Raw genomic sequence first — 18,589 nt, 5'->3', positions numbered from 1 at the left:
GACGGGGGCGATCTCAAAATAATAAAATTATTGTAAACATTGCACTTTAATCATTATAATATCTGACTATTAATTGAAAAGTTGTTTTCAGCGATTGGCAAATCAATGACTTCCGCAAACTTTAGTTATAGCTTTAAGTGTGTAAGCCTCTGACGAGTTCCAATGACTTTATAACATTTCAATTCGCCAATAACATGTTCAACGGAGATCAGGTATTCTGAAATGAGTCTGTTGAGACTCCTACATTTTCTCTTTTTCGTGTTCCGGCTTTCTGGTTATCTGCTGTTTGGTGAATGTCGTGTATGGCTGGTGAAATAACTCAACCTCTTTCTCTTGATAATGGGCCTGAAAATGGAGATATAAATGCAGGCGATGGTACAGCGAAAGCTGAAGAAATTGCCACATGTAATGCTACACCAATAACTGCTGATAATATTTATGATGCTCTTGTTAATCTTAAAGCTCCAAGACCCCCCCCCCCCCCCCCCCTTTCATGCAATTGGTTTGCATTTATTACAAAACAGGTTCCAAAATTGTTTAAAAGCCTCGGAGGTTGATTTATATTATTGTGGCACCCGTAAAACAATCATAAAGAAAACTTGCCAGATTTTTATCAGATTGATATCAAAGGTGTATATCAGGAGAGTCTCGGACAATTAAAAAATAATTGCTTTTAAAAGAGATATGTCTCTTGGAAATACGAGTTCTATAGAAAATTGCAGTGTTACTGCTCTCATGTGTACAGTTTTTGCCAAGTGTTTATAAAATTTGATATTGCCCTTGAACAGATGAAATATGTGAAACGCGGGATCCCATTAAGTGCCTTGTAAATATTTATATTTTCGTTTGACGGAGATTTATTCTGGTGCGCACCAGTTTAAAAAAAATCGTGCGCAAGACTTTGAAACTCGTGCGCACTACTTTAAAACTCGTGCACACGAATTTAAAACTGGTGCACACGACTTTGAAACTCGTGAGCACGACTTTTAAACTGGTGCGCACGACATTTTAAAACTGGTGCGCACGACTTTTAAAAACGGGTGCGCATGATTTTCAAACTCGTGCGCATAACTTTCAAACAAAGTTTGACTTACTCTATACAAACTTGCGCACGAATTTTCAATCTGGTGCGCAACAGATTAAATTTCTGGCAAACGAAAATATTTATATTTACATAGCACTTAAGGATCTCCGTATTATTCTCCAAGACTATACACCGTGGACACAAATAGCCTCAAAACATAAAAAAATAATTAAAAAAAACTGAACAATAGTATTATTCGATTCCCTTTCAAACAATTCGTCAGTTATGAAAAGTTTTTTTTATATAATCGGTAAACATTATCATTTAACTGGAGAAAAAAATATTTGTTATGGAAGTTTTTTAATTCTGACCATATCTGCCAGCAAGCTTAAACGAAAAAGCGCACTTTCTACCCTTCAGTGAAAAAAAAAGTAAATTAATTTGATAAATGGTTTTGTCCTATCACCACACAAAGATTGAGCACGGTAAAATTAATTGGCGAACACATTATGTAATAGTTATACACCGAGGGATAGGTGAGTCTGGATAAGAAACCCCGTCGGCCGGAGGCCGGAGGGGTTTCTTATCCAGACACGCCGTATCCCGAGGTGTATAACTAACTTACACCCCATTCTAAACCCTATATTTGTTAACATTGATTATTAAATGAAAAAAAATGAAAAAAACGAAAGCATATTTATTGATAATATCAAACCATGATTTATAAGAATTTTTTTTATTACATGAAACCCCACTAGTAACCTTTCTTTGATTATCTTCGTTCAAACTTTGACAAGTGAGTATATTTTACAAATGTCAAAGTTGTTTTACATATTCCCGTTAAATCCATGTGCTAATAAGGATCAGCAGGTCAAGGTTGACTGTTTCGTGTATTCTTCTTATAAACAAAAAATACATCATGCTCCTTGTATTCAGTTGTCAATATGGACGGGTATAAGAGGGACGACATTTTGTGGCAAGCGTTGGATTTGGTAGAAGAGACTAAAGATGAAGACAATGTTATAACCCAAAGTACTTACCTGTATCAGTTTAATAAAGGTAATCATAACTTTATTTTATATCTTTAATACGGTTTTATAGAACAAAAGCCCCTCCCCCTCTTCTCGGGGGAAAAAAAACATTCATATTCAGACATACTAAGGGATAGGTGTGTCTGCATTAGAAACCCGACTACCAGACACGCTCAACATACAAAAATACAGATTTAATATTTAGGAACTCCCTTTTTGGGGGCAATCAGGGGCTGATCCAGCCGGGGGTTCCCAACTCAAGAGAAAAAAAAGGGGAGGGGGTCCAACCATTCAAATTGCATTGATCTTTTAAATAAAAGTCGGGTCCAACCCGCGGAACCTCCACCCCCTGATCGGCCACTTGGTAACCGAGGGGGAGGGGGTCCGGGTGTTAGAATCCCCGTTTTTCAATGCTTTAGAAATTAGAATAGAGACATATGACTGGGATAAAAAAAAATATACCTTCAAGCAAAGGAGTATTTAAAGGATAATTTTGTATTCAAAATAGATGCTTAATTTTTTTTTCGCTATTGGAATTTCCTAAAATGTGTTTTTTCAATATCTTGAAACAATTTGTAGTGAACACTATTAGTAATTTCTTATGTTCATGCTACTTAAAAAAATAACCAATTTCTATTGTTACGAATAATAATGGACTTTGTTTGCGGGATGTAGAAGCAGGGGTTTCCAGAAACCCCGCTCGTCACATCCTGTGGTCAAAATCCATTGTTATTCGTAACAATAGATCTATTCAATTTACACTTGTTTCAGAAATAGAAACTATGAAGTATAACAATAGAACTGGGGTGTAATTTGAGATCACCCCTATAGCTTACCTGTATGATTTGTAGTCGTACTCGTACTCGGAGTCTGACAGTTATTGTAAATCTCTAATACTAGTAGTAACAGGATAGACAGTAACATGATGGACAAATTTCCATATTTATAAATGGTGACATGATATATATTGTAAGAGCGTACTTTTATTCCGGCGTGTATTTTTTCCGACATACATATAATCACTGGGGAATATTGTATGTCAACAGTGTAATTGAGATGTACTATTATTTATTTGTTTATTTATAATAGTACATGTTACTTTCTTTAAAGCGGTTATATAAACAAACAAATTGTATTTTGTATACATGTGTATTTCAAACGATTTCTTAAAACGTTTCTTTGATTCTGATTGGATTGATCTGGTCATTGTTTATCAATACATAGGTAACCTTACATTCCAGCTCCTTTTTTATACCAGGGGTGATCTGAGCCGGATCACCCTTACCGGATCACCCCTACCAGATCACCTTAGCTTGAGTTTCTTTGTTTTGCATGCTTTCTTTTGTTTGGTAACATTTTGGTTGGAATGTCAAATCCACAATAAAACTTAGAATTATTTATACGGAAAAGACTAACTCAGTATCAAAATTCATGTAGAAAAATCCAGTGTCTATGCTGGGATTTGAACTCAAGACCTTTAGCACATAGAACCACGATTCATACCCTTTCATCGAGTAGATACAAACTCACTGTTAATTTAACATATTTAAATATTGTGTCCGGGGCTCATAAAGGGTATATACTATATATATAGTGATATATAAAGTATATCATAATGATAGTGTGGTGTTCTAAACTAGATTTTATGAAGCGTAAATGGTTTTTTGTCTAATCTAGAACAGCTGGGATGTAAAATAGTTATCCCATTCGGGCTTGGTGTGTCAGTGTAAGATCACCCTCTTGCCTCCGGTCATCGGGATGATCTTATGTACTGACACACCGCGTCCTCATGGGATAATTATTACAGATCAATCCTAGCAGAATCAACCAAAACATATGTATATATATAACAATCTGAGTTTTTACACACTTGACTAGCTAATACAATTCACTTATGATTTTTTTAAAATTTTTAGTGAAATTCATAATCATTATCTTTTTATCCAGGAAATAACTAGAAATTTTTATCCATAGCACATCCCCCAAAAAAGCTGTCTCATTTTTATGTTATTTCTCCTCTTATGTTTGCTTTATCAGGATTGTTACCTGCATAAAACCACTAGTGTAATCATTCCTGGAGCAAAATCACTAGTGTCATCATTCCTGGTTTAAAAAAAACACTATTGTAAACATTCCTGGGTTAACAAACACTAGTTAATTTTGTCCATTTTTTACATAAATTACCTATGCAAGTTAATTCAAATATCCCCCAAAAACATCAAGCCCCATTTTTTATATATTTCCCCTTCAGGAAAACCCTCTTCAGAATCTTATGGTGAGTGTTGGATATTTTACACTAGACCCGGATTAAAAAACCTAGTGCATTTTTTGTTGGTGGACATAAAAACACTAGGAATTTTCATCCTTCGGATAAAGTACACTGGCAGAATCAAACCACTGTTACAATATAACTACTCCCTTTTTGCAGTGATAATGGTATATTTCTTTCGTTGTCTTGGTTTCCAAAAAACGTAATAAATTGCACTTTTTACAAGTTTAAGATGCATAATATTATTTTCATCAATAAGTTGTTGGTAACAGCAACGACATGACAGATAGGTACACACTGATATTTTAACTAAATTTCTTGAATTGTCTTTATCTACAATGACATACAAGAAACGTGCCGTGTACAATTATAAAGATGCTTTGTGCTTTTTAGATCAGATAAAAGTCCGTCTTAAAAGTTCCTCTGGGGAACCGGCAAGTAGTGCATTTGCAAATGTTATTTTGGGGACATATAATAAAGATTACCATTTAGTGAAATGTTCCTCTGGGGAACACATAATGAAGGTTACCACTTAGTGAAATATTCCTCTGGAGAAAACATTATAAAGGTTACCACTTAGTGAAATATTACTCTGGAGAAAACATTATAAAGGTTACCACTTAGTGATTTATTACTCTGGAGAAAACATTATAAAGGTTACCGCTTAGTGAAATATTACTCTGGAGAAAACATTATAAAGGTTACCACTTAGTGAAATATTACTCTGGGGAACACATAATAAAGGTTACCACTTAGTAGAATATTCCTCTGGGGAACATATGAAAAAGGTTACCACTTATTGAAATATTCGTCTGGGGAACACATAATAAAGGTTACCAGTTAGTGAAATATTCCTCTTGGGAAAACACACTAATGGGGCGTGTTTTTTTGTTCTTCGGTAGTGAGCCAGAAGAGGTCCATTTCTGTTTTTTTGAATAGGGAAGATCTTCTGGCTCTCTTCCACCTCTTCTTTTTTGATAGGTAGTTTAGATGGCAGAGTCACATAACAAACATGGCGTCGTTTAGTCTAAATGACATTAATAAATTTATGAATGCAGATATATTAGAATCTGAGCTGTGTTATAAACGTTTTTATGGTATGACAGTCTTAGTAGGACATCCCTGTAGGACGATAAGCTGGATAAATATAAGAACTACACGGACAATAACAGTTAAGGGACGACTATTTGATATTCTAGGGAAGGGATTTTGATTGACTGGTGTTTAACGCTAATTTCAACACTAAGTTGGGCTATTCCATGGTGGTCAGTTTAAATTTATAGATGAAGGATGGGGAAGGGAAGAGCTAGGGTATTATATACTTTTTTAATCTGTCGCTAATTATGCCTATTTTTCAGCTCTTACCAGGCAACCATATTCATATATGAAATCCTCCTGTCCCCCACCCCAATAAATGAATAAATATCAAAATTGTTTTTCTTCTTATTTAACACAAGTTTAAAGTGATTGATTGTTTGTTGCTAATTTTTAACGCCCAGTGAAAAATGTGTCATGCATGTTCAGGACTCGGTTCAGGAAACACGAGTTTAAAAGTCAGGTATATAATATAAAAACGAAGAGATGTATGATTGCTAATGAGGCAACTATCCACCGGAGTTCAAATATGAAGTGGATGTAAGCAATTATAGGCAACCGTAATTAAGGCCTTCAACAATGACAAAACCCGATACTGTATTAAAAGTCGTCTATAAAAGACCCGACGTGAAAAGTGTGAGAAACAATTCAAACGAAAAAACTAACGGCCTAATTATACATAACAAAATAGTTTACAAAATATCAAATATGAGTCGAGGCATAAACCAACGACAACCACTAAACTATAGGCTCCTGACTTGGGATAGGCACACAAAGAATTTGGCAGGGTTGATATAAAAACGAAAATTGCCAATGAGACAACCCTCCACAAGAGACCAAATGACACAGCAATTAACAGCTATAGGTCACCGTACGGCCTTCAACAATAAGCAAAGCCCATACCGCATAGTCAGCTATAAAAGGCCCCGAAATCACAAATGTAAAACAATTCAAACGAGAAAACTAACGGTCTAATTAATGTACAAAAAAATGAACGAAAAACAAATATGTAACACAGCAACAAACGACAACCACTAGATAACAGGCTCCCGACTTGGGACAGGCACATACATACAGAATGTGGCGGGTTTAAACATGTTAGCGGGATCCGGCCCAACCCGCCCCCTAACCTTGGACAGTGGTGTAACAGTACAAGAACATGTTTGTGAGCGCTCAACCCTTCCCGAAAGCTGGGACATTGGTTCTCCCAGACTGAAGTATCAACCAGTACACAACCAACGGATTTATTAAAAAAAAAAAAAAAAAAAAAGAAAAAAACAGTCTGAGAAATGTCTGGTATACATTGTATACTTGCATATTGATACATATACAATGAAATTTTTAGAAAAGTGGTGGTCCGAAGGTTTTGACCATCGAAATTTTGCAATAGAAATAATAGTTAGGACCAGAAGATTTTCTTCAAGGACCACCAGAGAAAAATGATTTTGAGAACTTTCCGATATCTTTGCTTTATACAAAAATAATCCAGTTTGGTTACTTTAAAAAAATTGGATAGACAAGATGTCCTTTTTGATCATATTCGAGACAAACATTGACGAATTTTTGTGCAGTTTAAGATTATTCTTAAAAATCAAATAGTGGGGGTTTAAGCCCGGCAGATTTGTCTAGCAAAATTGAGTTAGAGGAAAGAACAAAGAAAAATGTCACGAACAGAGCACACTTTTACAGTCATGTCTACCGGACGTATCTTTTCTATAAAATCATCGTAAACTTCATTTATGTCATCCAACATAACAAAAATCTGCTATATTCGACGGCAAATTGAATTTTTGTTTTATTGATCTTCCGTAGAATATTTCGAGAAGAGGTCCAGATTCATTTTTTTGGACTCTTCACCAGAAGACATTCTGGAGATGTGCAGAAGAGACCAATAAAACACGCCCAAGGTGACTATTTAGTAAAATGAACCGGCAAGTGATGCATTTGCAAATGTTATTTTGGGGACATACAGTAGTGCATTTGCAAAGGTTATCTTGGGGACATACAAAAAAGATTACCATTTAGTGAAATGTTCCCCTGGGGAACACATAATAAAGGTTACCATTTACTGAAATATTCCCCTGGGGAACACATAATAAAGGTTACCACTTAGTGAAATATTCCTCTGGAGAAAACATAACAAAGGTTACCACTTAGTGAAAGATTCCTCTAGGGAACACATAATAAAGGTTACCACTTAGTGAAATATTCCTCTGGAGAAAACATAATAAAGGTTACCACTTAGTGAAATATTCCTCTGGAGAAAACATAATAAAGGTTACCACTTAGTGAAATAATCGTCTGGGGAACACATAATAAAGGTTAACACTTAGTGAAATATTCCTCTGGGGAACACATAATAAAGGTTATCAGTTAGTGAAATATTCCTCAGGGGAACACATAATAAAGGTTAACACTTAGTGAAATATTCCTCTGGGGAACACACAATAAAGGTGACTATTTAGTAAAATGTTCTTCTGGGCAAGGAATTGTATATTTAAAAGGAATGGAAACGCAGCTCGAGATCAATCGGGATACCTGCAGAGCACCCGCAGAGCTATAATCCATGTCTGACTCGGTCGGAAGTATGATGAATAATATAAAGAATCATGACGGTGGCCCATTTCCTGTCATATAGATCGGTCTTTTAAATTCACGGGGTCATCTTGATTGAGAAGATATAAAGGAGAGAGAAACCCAAAATCAAGAATAAACTTCCATTCTGTGAATAGTTAAGGCCTTAGGTATCATTTTAATGCCTCATCGAACATACGTTTGTAATATTTTATTATGAAAATTCTTATTAAAATAGACCTCGGTCTTGAAACTTGAGTGAGTTTCATCCGGATTACAAAATAAAAAATACAGTGTTTTGATTTTTTTCTAAAAGCTCGGCAACTACGAAGTGCAAAACAAAATAGTTGATATCATTATGAAGCTGAAACCTTATTCTAGCATTTTGCCATTTTTTAAAGTTTCTGGTAACATTCAGTCTGAATTTTCTACGATTTTTCGAAATTTCAGTTTTGAATTTCATTATTCTGTCAAAACACGTCTTTCAATCTGGGAGTGTAATATGATTTCTTCTAATTATTGGAAAGTAGAAAGAATAAAGTGAGAAAATGAGATATCATTTTAAAGAAGGAATATTTTCCTACAGTTTGGTATAAATTATGAATGCTAAATGATATTGGTACAATGTAAATGATTTTATTTCGAAACATGTTGAAAATTTTAAGTAGTGCGTCAATAAACACACCAAAACGCCGTATTCTGGTAAGGGTTAAATAACTACTTGAAATAGATGTGACATTGACATACAATTTAAAAGCTTAGTCATTTTTCTATCACAAAGTGTTGGTTTTATGAAAATGGTGATAAAAACGAATTTGTTATGATTTTTCAAAATCCCATGCTTATAGTTCACATTGACGCCATTTTGTTCAGTCAGGTTCCACACCGACGAAGTCGGAAGTTACAGACAAGAAATGTATATAAGACTTCCGATTGGGATTGATTGTGCCGTTTTATACACGATTTAAATCATTTATTTTTTTGTCAAATACTATTTTTATACTTAATCGTTGTTTGGTTTTGTAGTTTGCCATTATTAAGCTTTGCAGCAAATTACCACAAGCTTAAAAGCAAAACAGTTCCTTCCTTTTTTCTAGAAGAGCAGTAGTCTAGAGTTCGCAAAATATTCCTTCTGTGTTAAAATAAATAATATGCGAATGTCGGAAAGTTTTAACTGTTTCTAATTAAAAAATGTATTGCACCACGGCATAATTTAGAATTTATTAACAGGTGAGCTCGGCGTGATTTCTTTTTGACACCTTAAATCAGGGACAGCCTATAGTTAGTATACACTGTTCCTGCTTAAATATATATACGACAAAAATTAGCTTATCAATGATACATGATAGATGAGGTGGGGGTAGGAGGGGTCCTGATCCCGAAATCCCGGGCTTAAAAACATGGAATTCCGAGGTCCCGAATTTAAAAATAAATGTGGATAGTGTCCACATGTGGACACAGATGATGCCCCCGCTTGCATATCATATAGTTATAAAGGGACATAACTGAAGAACAGTAAAAGTGACGCTACCCAAATTTGAACTTGATCTGAGTTTTGTGTGTAAGTCTCATAACATTTGGTTGAGGCTAACTTAGTAGAGAACAGACACTAAAAAATTCAGCAATTTTTCTATTTATAAAGGGGCATAACTCAATAATGGTTAAAGTGACACTATCCGAATTCAACTTGATCTGTGTTTTATCAGTGGAAGTCAAAATTAAACATTGCATTGTATACAGCATTGATTGTAGTTGATTCAACTATAATCATGGACAAAGGAAGATAACTCCAATTTTAAAAATAACTTGATATTTAGAAGAAAATATAAATTTTGCAATTTTTTCCATTTATAAAGGGGCATAACTCTAGAACAGTTAAAGTGACGCCACCAAAATTCAAACTTGATCTGTGTTTTGTGATAATAAGCATTGTATTTAAGTTTCATAACATTTGGTTGAGGCAAACTTAAGTTAGAGGACGGAAACAAAAATTTTGCAATTTTTCCATTTATAAAGGGGCATAACTCTAGAACGGTAAAAGTGACGCCACCAAAATTCAAACTTGATCTGTGTTTTGTGGTAATAAGCCTTGTGTATAAGTTTCATAACATCTGGTTGAGGCAAACTTAAGTTAGAGGACGGAAACTAAAAATTTTGCAATTTTTCCATTTATAAAGGGGCATAACTCTAGAACGGTTAAAGTGACGCCACCAAAATTCAAACTTGATCTGTGTTTTGTGGTAATAAGCCTTGTGTATAAGTTTCATAACATTTGGTTGAGGCAAACTTAAGTTAGAGAACGGAAACTAAAAATTTTGCAATTTTTCCATTTATAAAGGGGCATAACTCTAGAACGGTTAAAGTGACGCCACCAAAATTCAAACTTGATCTGTGTTTTGTGGTAATAAGCATTGTGTATAAGTTTCATAACATTTGGTTGAGGCAAACTCAAGTTAGAGAACGGAAACCAATTTTGGGACGTACGGACGGACGTACGTACGTACGTACGTACGTACGTACGTACAGACGGACAAGGGTAAAACTTAATGCCCCCACCGCTACGGCGGGGGCATAAAAATTTTAAATCCCGACATCCCGAAATTCGAAAAAAGAATTCCCGGATCCCGAAAGGATCAATCCCGAAATCCCGAGCTTAAAATCATCCGATCCCGGAGTCCCGATAAAGGTCCTACCCCCCCCCCCCCCCCCCCCTAGATTACACCTGCAAATTGGATATCCCATACCGGTGTTTATTATAACACCTATTACCTAAGTTCTTTTATCTAGACAAAATACTACATCTATTCATGTTCTTCTTCCTTTATACTTTTCTATACCAGTCATATTCCAAAATTGAAAAGTTATTTTTTAACTTTTTGCATTACTTTAAATCTTTTTAAAAACTCGTATAATGTCAGATTTCATCTATTAATTGATCTTAATTGTTGCATACCTTCGTGAAATATCAAGAGGAGGTACAAAAAAAAATGTTTTTCAAAAGTATGTTTGTTTCAGGTTGTATTTTTTGTTTATTTCATTTAAGGAATTGTATATCTAAATAGACAATTCCTTGTTCCATTTCATGATTAAATGACCAAGTTCTATAACTACTGCCAGATAAGTAATGAGCCAGTTAGAGCGACGGGATGTAATTAACACACCACCCAAGTCAGAGATGCATCATACAATTTTCTTTGAAGTCGGCCGCGTTTCCATTCCTTTTAAATATACAATTCCTTGTTCTGGGGAATACACATCATAATCTGCCTCTTGGGAACTATTAATAAAAATAACCATTTAATAAACTGTTCCCCTGGGGCACATTGAAATATTCACCAAGGGACCACATATAAATATAGTCAAGAGTTATAAATGACCATGGAAGTATTATATTGACAATATAATACTTCCATGAAATGACTCAATGATTTCTCTTTAGTAGTATTCTAATCAGGAATTAACAAGTCTTTATTCATGAAATACATACTGTTAGAAGGCTTATCATATTGATCATTTAGTCATTCATAACTTTCGAAAAAAGTGATGTAGTTCCCAAAGAAACATTTCACTCAATGGTAACTTTTATCATGTGTTCCCCAGAGGAATTTTACAATGTTCTTCAGGGGATTCACTGGATGGTAACTTTTATAATTTGTTACCAAGGGGAACGTTTCACCAAGGAGGTTATATATACCTCCTTGGTTTCACTAAATGACAATTCGTCTTATATGTTCCCCAGGGGATATTTCATACAATGGTTAGAAAAAATGAAATAATAAAGTAACAGTTATTTTTCGTTAAAGTTATAATAAACATACTTTTTCCATTCTCAATTTTATACTTAAAAATAAGGTCATTTGGTAGGGGGGATTTGTGGTATTGGCAATCCACATCTTCTTATTTTTATATACCAAAATAGTAACATTTAATTTAAAGATTTCAAGGCAATCAGTAAGCAAGAAAACATAATTTGATATATGGTACCCTGCTACTATATACGTACATGAACTACAAAAACCAAATCTTATATACTTTAATTTCATAAAAATGGATAAAAATCGTGTTTAGCATTGATGCAAATCATACGAACCTTCATTGAAACACTTAAAGTGGCGTTTTTCATAGAAGATAAAATATTTAACATATGTGTATAGAAAATTTGATTATTTTTAATGACCATATAAAAAAGATAGGATACGGTGGGCAACCCGTTTTAATCTCATTTATTTCAGACAGACAACCCATCAGAGTCTCTCTAATTTCAGACAGGCAACCCATCTTCACCTGAGTATTTTATATTCAAATATCATTATTAATATTCTATTTAAATAAGTTCTTTCAAAATCCTAAGCAAAAATAAATAACATTGCAAAGTTATAGCAAACGTCAAACAAATATATAAACTTGAATGTCAGCCTTGCTCCATATATGAGAACTTGATATAGAATAAAGCATATGTAAATAAAATATTTATCAAATATTATCAAGCAAATAATTTACAGCCGAAATAATTTAGTAATGAACAGGGAAATAATCCATACCTATTACGAAAGCAATATTGTTATTATGCAAGAACAATGTATAGTTAATATATTTATAGGTAAACTTTGATCTTCACAATTAAAATCTTTTCAATTAAACGACGTTGCATTAAATCGACTCACAGCGCACACACAGTGATGATCTACATGATCTATGAGGACAAATATTTCATGGTGTTATTTAACCGATCACCTTTGATTGTTTGCGTCTACTTAAATGACTGAATGAATAATAAAACATACCTTTCCGTTAGAAACTCCAATGATGTGATCTGCTAAAACAATTAATGGATTTTCAATTGTTGAATGTGCAAACATTCCACGTATAACAAATAAAGGTTGGTCCATATTTAATGTCTAGCCCGAAGAATTGGTTACAAGGTGAAAAGTAACTTGGGTTAAATCTTGGACATGATAATATATATGGAAAGCCAACGGGGTCAAAATTCTTACTTCGTAACTTGTCAATTTGTAACTTGTAACTGTGTGATTTGTCAATTTGTATATTGATGTTTTGTAACTTGTCGATTCGTAAATTGTCGATTTGTAAATTGTCAATTTGTATATTGATGTTTTGTAACTTGTAGATTCGTAAAATGTCGATTCGGAAATTGTCAATTTGTATATTGATGTTTTGTAACTTGTCGATTCGTTAAATGTAGATTTGTAAATTGTCAATTTGTACATTGATGTTTTGTAACTTGTCGATTCGTTAAATGTCGATTTGTAAATTGTCATTGTTGTATTATGCTAACGATCATTATGACGACAGATGGCGCTCGGTTTCTTCTTCGGTGAATCAGCCTTCTGTAAGTAGGAGCACCTCCATATGGAGTAAATATATATACCTAAGTAATTTAAATCAATCATATATGTACAGCAAATGCATCTAAAAGAACACATTAGAATTATAACATTTTTATTTGTATATGGCATGTACGGTAGTGTCACCTATATTCGTGGATATAAGACTATTCAAACGGAATGCGGTAAAACTAATAAATAGCCATTTGTTTTTTATGTCGATAATGTTACCTTAAAATAATACAAGTTAGTTTGATTCTTTCCGTTTCATAGTTTCTTTGATATGACCTACATTTCTAGTGTAAACAAATCGCCATTGGATGCCAAGTACGTCACCTATTTTCGTGGGAAAAGTTCGTTCTAATAATAACACAAGAAGAACACAGAGTATGGAAGCCCAGTGGTGAGCATAAAATTGTAATTTTATACAATAATATTTTTGTACATGTTCAGTTCAGTAAAAATAAATACATTGTTTTTAAAGACCAAGTATTTAATTTTAATTTTTTGGAGACTGAAAACCTTACAAAAATAAAAAATGGAAACACCAAAAAAATAAAAAAAAATATTTTTAACTTTTAAAAAATTATTAAAATTATAAGTAACAATATAAAATCAAAAGTTGCTAATAACAATTATTTTTACTTACCATTAATTAAAAAAAATGTGCTTAAAGATACAGTTCAGTCAATTTTTTCCTTTGGAATCATGATTAAATTTCTTTCCACAGAAGATAAAGTTCAAATTTATAAAATCAAGCAAATGTTCACAACTCAAAAGTGTTCCAACTGTTAATAAAGAACTGGCACAGTAAATGTCTTTAAATATGAATAACTGGAAACGGTCAAACAATTATCAAATGTATATCGTTATCATTATTCTTCAGTTTCTTTCTGTTTGCAGGGTAAGCCATGACATGGGCAGTAAAATTTATCTGACCTGCGTAGGACGGAGACATCACAGCAAAATTTAAGATGAGTCAAATGATCACATTGTAGAAATTCACATTTGGCCCATTGTGTGAATACAATGGAGATGCAATCCTGTAACTCCTTTGGCTGCCACATGTTACAAACACAACACAATGTGTTATCATCATCTTGATCATCTTCATCTGTAATTGAACCGTCAGAAACAACTATTTTTTGTAGTCCTGATGGACCTGGCTGTTGTGAATCTTGTTGATTCTGCTTTAATTTCTTGTTTGTGGTTGTTGAACTGGAAGAAGATGATGAACCATTTTGTTTACGTTTAGTTGTTGTTTTCTTAGCATTTTGGTTAATGTTATGTTTTGTTGATTTATTGTTTGTTTTAGACTTGGTCCTTGACGTTGACTGTGCAATGTACTCCTTTATTTCTTGACGTGTCTCTGGTTCTGTAATTGCCTTTCCTGCTACTATCTTGTAGATGGAACGTCTTTCCTGTTTTGGTGGATTTTTCTTGGACAAATTTGTTGATTTTGCAGTGAAGAAAGTTGTATTTTCATCTGTTTTTTCGTCAGTAATTTTTTCAGCTACATAAATCTGAATGTTTTCATTTTCCTGGTTTGATAATATAGGTTCTGTGTCTGCATTGATCTCTAAATCGGACATTAAATTAACTGGTTCAGTTGTTTCATTTTCAATGGCAGGGATATCATCAACTTTGGTATTTTCCTCTGATTGGCTCTGTCTATGAATAGCATCAGAAATATAAAACAAGGACTGATCTATAGCATCTCTATCTAACGGGTAAATACCAGATTTACGGAAAGCAGACTGCAAATTTGAAGGAGAAAGAGCAGAATTGTAGGATTTGCAGGAAATAGAGCATAAGTTGTATTTGTTAATTACTGCTGAATGGGTACGTTGGAATTTATGACATTCTGAACTGTAGATTCTTGCGAAAGGCCCAAAACAACCAACATCCATGGGCTGAAGAACATGGCTGGTGTGAGGAGGCAAAATATACAAGATAATTTTTTTCTCTACTGCCGAATCAATGATATCTGGTGTTATGTTAGTCCTGTGACCACGTATTTAATAAAATGATTTTCCAGGTAGGACTGAAATATCTCTGAATTGGACCATCCAGTTTCACTGACAGACCCATCAGCACTTGGTGTGGCCCCTTCTAACAACTCCTGTCTCATACGTTTACCAGCGAAAATAAAATATGGTGGAATTTGATGTCCTAAGGCATAACCAAATCCCATTACAGTTGTTGTTTGACCTTTTTCCGAAGACAAGGTAGAGGGTACATATTCTGCAGAGGCCACAACATTTGGTGGTTTATAGTTTGGTTGTAAACCCTTCTCATCAACATTATAGATACTCTGTGGCTTGTCTTTTAGCTGATATTTTTCCATTATACGGTTAAGTTCATCAAAGTACCTGTAAATTGATGCCCTTGAGGTTGCCTTTGCTCTAAGTTCTGAGATGGTTTTAGGTCTCCATACCTTTAGTTCAGGCCATCTACCCATGAAGCTGTAAAACCATCTCAATGACAGCTGCTTGTCGTCTTTTGTCTTTATACCCAAGTGAACAGCATACTCAGATCCAAGATCCACCACTTCAGCTCTGGTGTATGCATATCCTACTGCACCCATTTCTTTTATGTGCTGAACCAATCTTGTCTCCTGTTCACAGTCAAAAACTGGTGTTTGTCCAGACTTTACGTTGTCTATAAAGATGTGGCCCAATACACGGTCTCTTAGTGTCTGTTCAGTAAGACAATAATTCCTTGCAGCCTTGGCAACACTAAGCTTCTTGTCAGTAACATCCAGATAAGATTAGTCAGTTTTGTTTGTGAATTCGACTTGTATTTCTGCCTTTTAAGTTGAACCTGTAAAATATTAAAAAAATAACACTAATAATTTTGTGATACAAAAAACTTTTAGCAAAACAAATAAATACACAATAAAATAAAATTGTGTATACAAATCCTCTATACTACCCAGTAATTAACGTAAGTTGAACTTAATTTACAAGAACTGTGCTCAATAACTCCTTTGAAGTTCATTCGATAAACCAAAATTCATCTTTTATCGCTAAAATACATCAAAAACATATAAGATTATGACACTGATTGCGTTCCATAGATTTTGTTGGGTGACAGGGAATCTCCTTGTTAGTCACGTGATATTGTTCATTAGAAAGAAGAGTAACCAGACGACACTTGGATTTTGGATAATAACTTTGGAATAAAAGTATCGAGGTCGATGGAAATTAGTCAAATTAGGAAATAAGTAAAATCAGCCATTTTGCTAATTAAATAAATAAGTAATAAGTCTTACCTTGCTAGAAACGACGAGATTCATTTTGTATGTTGACGTTGTACGGATATCCTATAGCAATCAAAACATGCGAATGATGACGTCATAACAATAACACGCATGCGAAATATTTGGGATTTCCGGAAGTCCACGAACTTATGTATCCACGAAATTATGTGACTAGACTGTATACAGAACATTTTGTTTTCTGAAGACGACAGGTGGCCGTATCGTTCGAGAACGGAAACTATATAAAAATACAACCCAAATAGTTCATTCCTTCCACGTTAATCGATCTCTCCTACTTGCGATGTTAATGGTGTAATCGTATATTAGCGGAACATAGCGACTGGATTATTCGGGTAAATAGATATAAGGAGATGTGGTAATAAACAGAATGATTGTCAATGAGACAACTATCCACCAAAGTTTAAATATAAAAGTCGATGTAAGCAATTATAGGCAACGTACGGCCTTCAACAATGAAAAAAAACCAATCCATATAGTCGGCTATAAAAAGCTACATCAGTACGTAAAAATCCAGGTAAAAACGGTTTCTATTAATCCTAAAATGCTATTATCGGACCATTTTATTCTGACTGAGTCCTCAGGGGGAGGGCTGACATACATGTATATATATAATATATTGATATTCATTTGTACATGCCTACTAAATTTTTTCTGTTCATGAAGCTAAGGATTGCCACAACCTGATTTTTCGTTCTATAAAAATTTACAAAACAAAAAGAACAAAATTTTCCCGATTCCCTCATTATCAACTGCTGTCGATCGGATCGTTAATTAACAGTTGATTCACGATGTTAATCAATAACGTTTGTATTATATAAGCTACATATTTTGAAATTTGCATTTCATATGAAATTAAAAATAATTTTATGAATCATTCTAATATCCAATTGACGAAACCATGTTGTTGTATTCCGCCTGGCTCTTCTGTCGAACAGTGAGCCAGGATCCCAGGCTACCCCGTCTTACAGTTTGCCACCTTTTTACTCTTCAAAATATTCCCGGACAGCCCTCCCCCGCAACCCCTAGCCAAAACCCCAAATCATGTTCAAAGATTTTCATGGGGAAATGAAATTAGGGTAAGCAGATTGGAGATAATTGCTTCGGTCATGCAAATGGCGAGATCTTCTATCTGACAAGTCAAAGCGGCAGGGTGTCACTTTGGTAAAAAGGTGTGTAATAAAAAAAGAAACTGTTTCATAGTTTTACGATCATGGTCATTGACAAAATATTCAGAGGAGACAACTCCTAGTATATGTCGATTCAGTACCATGATCATTCTAGATCTGTATCTGTATCTGTAGGAATACGTTGTGGATACCAATACTGGCTTTAATACAATGGTAATAAAAAAGAATGTTTCATAGTTTTACGATCATGGTCATTGACAAAATTTCCAGAGGAGACAGCTCCTAGTATATGTCGATCCAGTACCATGATCATTCTAGATCTGTATCTGTATCTGTAGGAATACGTTCGGGATACCAATTCTGGCTTTAATACAATGGTAGAGAGAGCGCAGATGATTTATTGACGGTGCACGCGAGCAGTATCTAAAGCTGTCAACGCTCGGTGTGCGCACTACAGTGTCCTCAAGGAGGTTCCACTCGATTACTGTTTTTACGAAAAATGAGTTGGAATGTGGGATTTTGATCGCTGAAATCTCAAAACACTTTGTGTAGTTCTTGATCTCTTTTTCCACAATATTTATTGACTGATAATTGTCAAATCCCTTGGCAGCAATTGTTCTTTTTGGACGAGCTTTTTTTTTTAAATTTGTCAGGTTCTATAGCAAGAACCAGCCCCTCAACCACTTTGTACAGAAATACTAGCTTCTGGCTTAAGCATTTTGTCTGTTTGCCTTTGGTGAGCGTGTTTGAGACGCAACCATCTTCTCTGGATTTGTAGCCTCCTCGTTATAAAACTCACAGCTTGTCGCTGTATTCTTTCAAGCTTTTTGATGTTCATAGG

General features: G+C 34.4%; 1 protein-coding gene across 1 annotated transcript in view; it reads right to left on the bottom strand.

The window, feature by feature from the left end:
- Positions 1–13,424, bottom strand: part of LOC127729488 (guanine deaminase-like) — a 59,214-nt gene extending 45,790 nt beyond the window's left edge. Inside the window, exon 1 of the mRNA XM_052237326.1 lies at positions 12,778–13,424. Within this exon, the coding sequence (XP_052093286.1) occupies positions 12,778–12,882 (105 nt within the window). The 5' untranslated portion in view covers positions 12,883–13,424. The remainder of the gene's footprint in view (positions 1–12,777) is intronic.
- Positions 13,425–18,589: the final 5,165 nt, after the last annotated feature.

Source organism: Mytilus californianus, unplaced genomic scaffold (assembly GCF_021869535.1).
Source record: "Mytilus californianus isolate M0D057914Y unplaced genomic scaffold, xbMytCali1.0.p SCAF_2, whole genome shotgun sequence".
Taxonomy (NCBI): domain Eukaryota; kingdom Metazoa; phylum Mollusca; class Bivalvia; order Mytilida; family Mytilidae; genus Mytilus; species Mytilus californianus.
The sequence above is the reverse complement of the archived record's forward strand: the minus strand, read 5'-3'. Positions and strand labels throughout refer to the sequence as shown.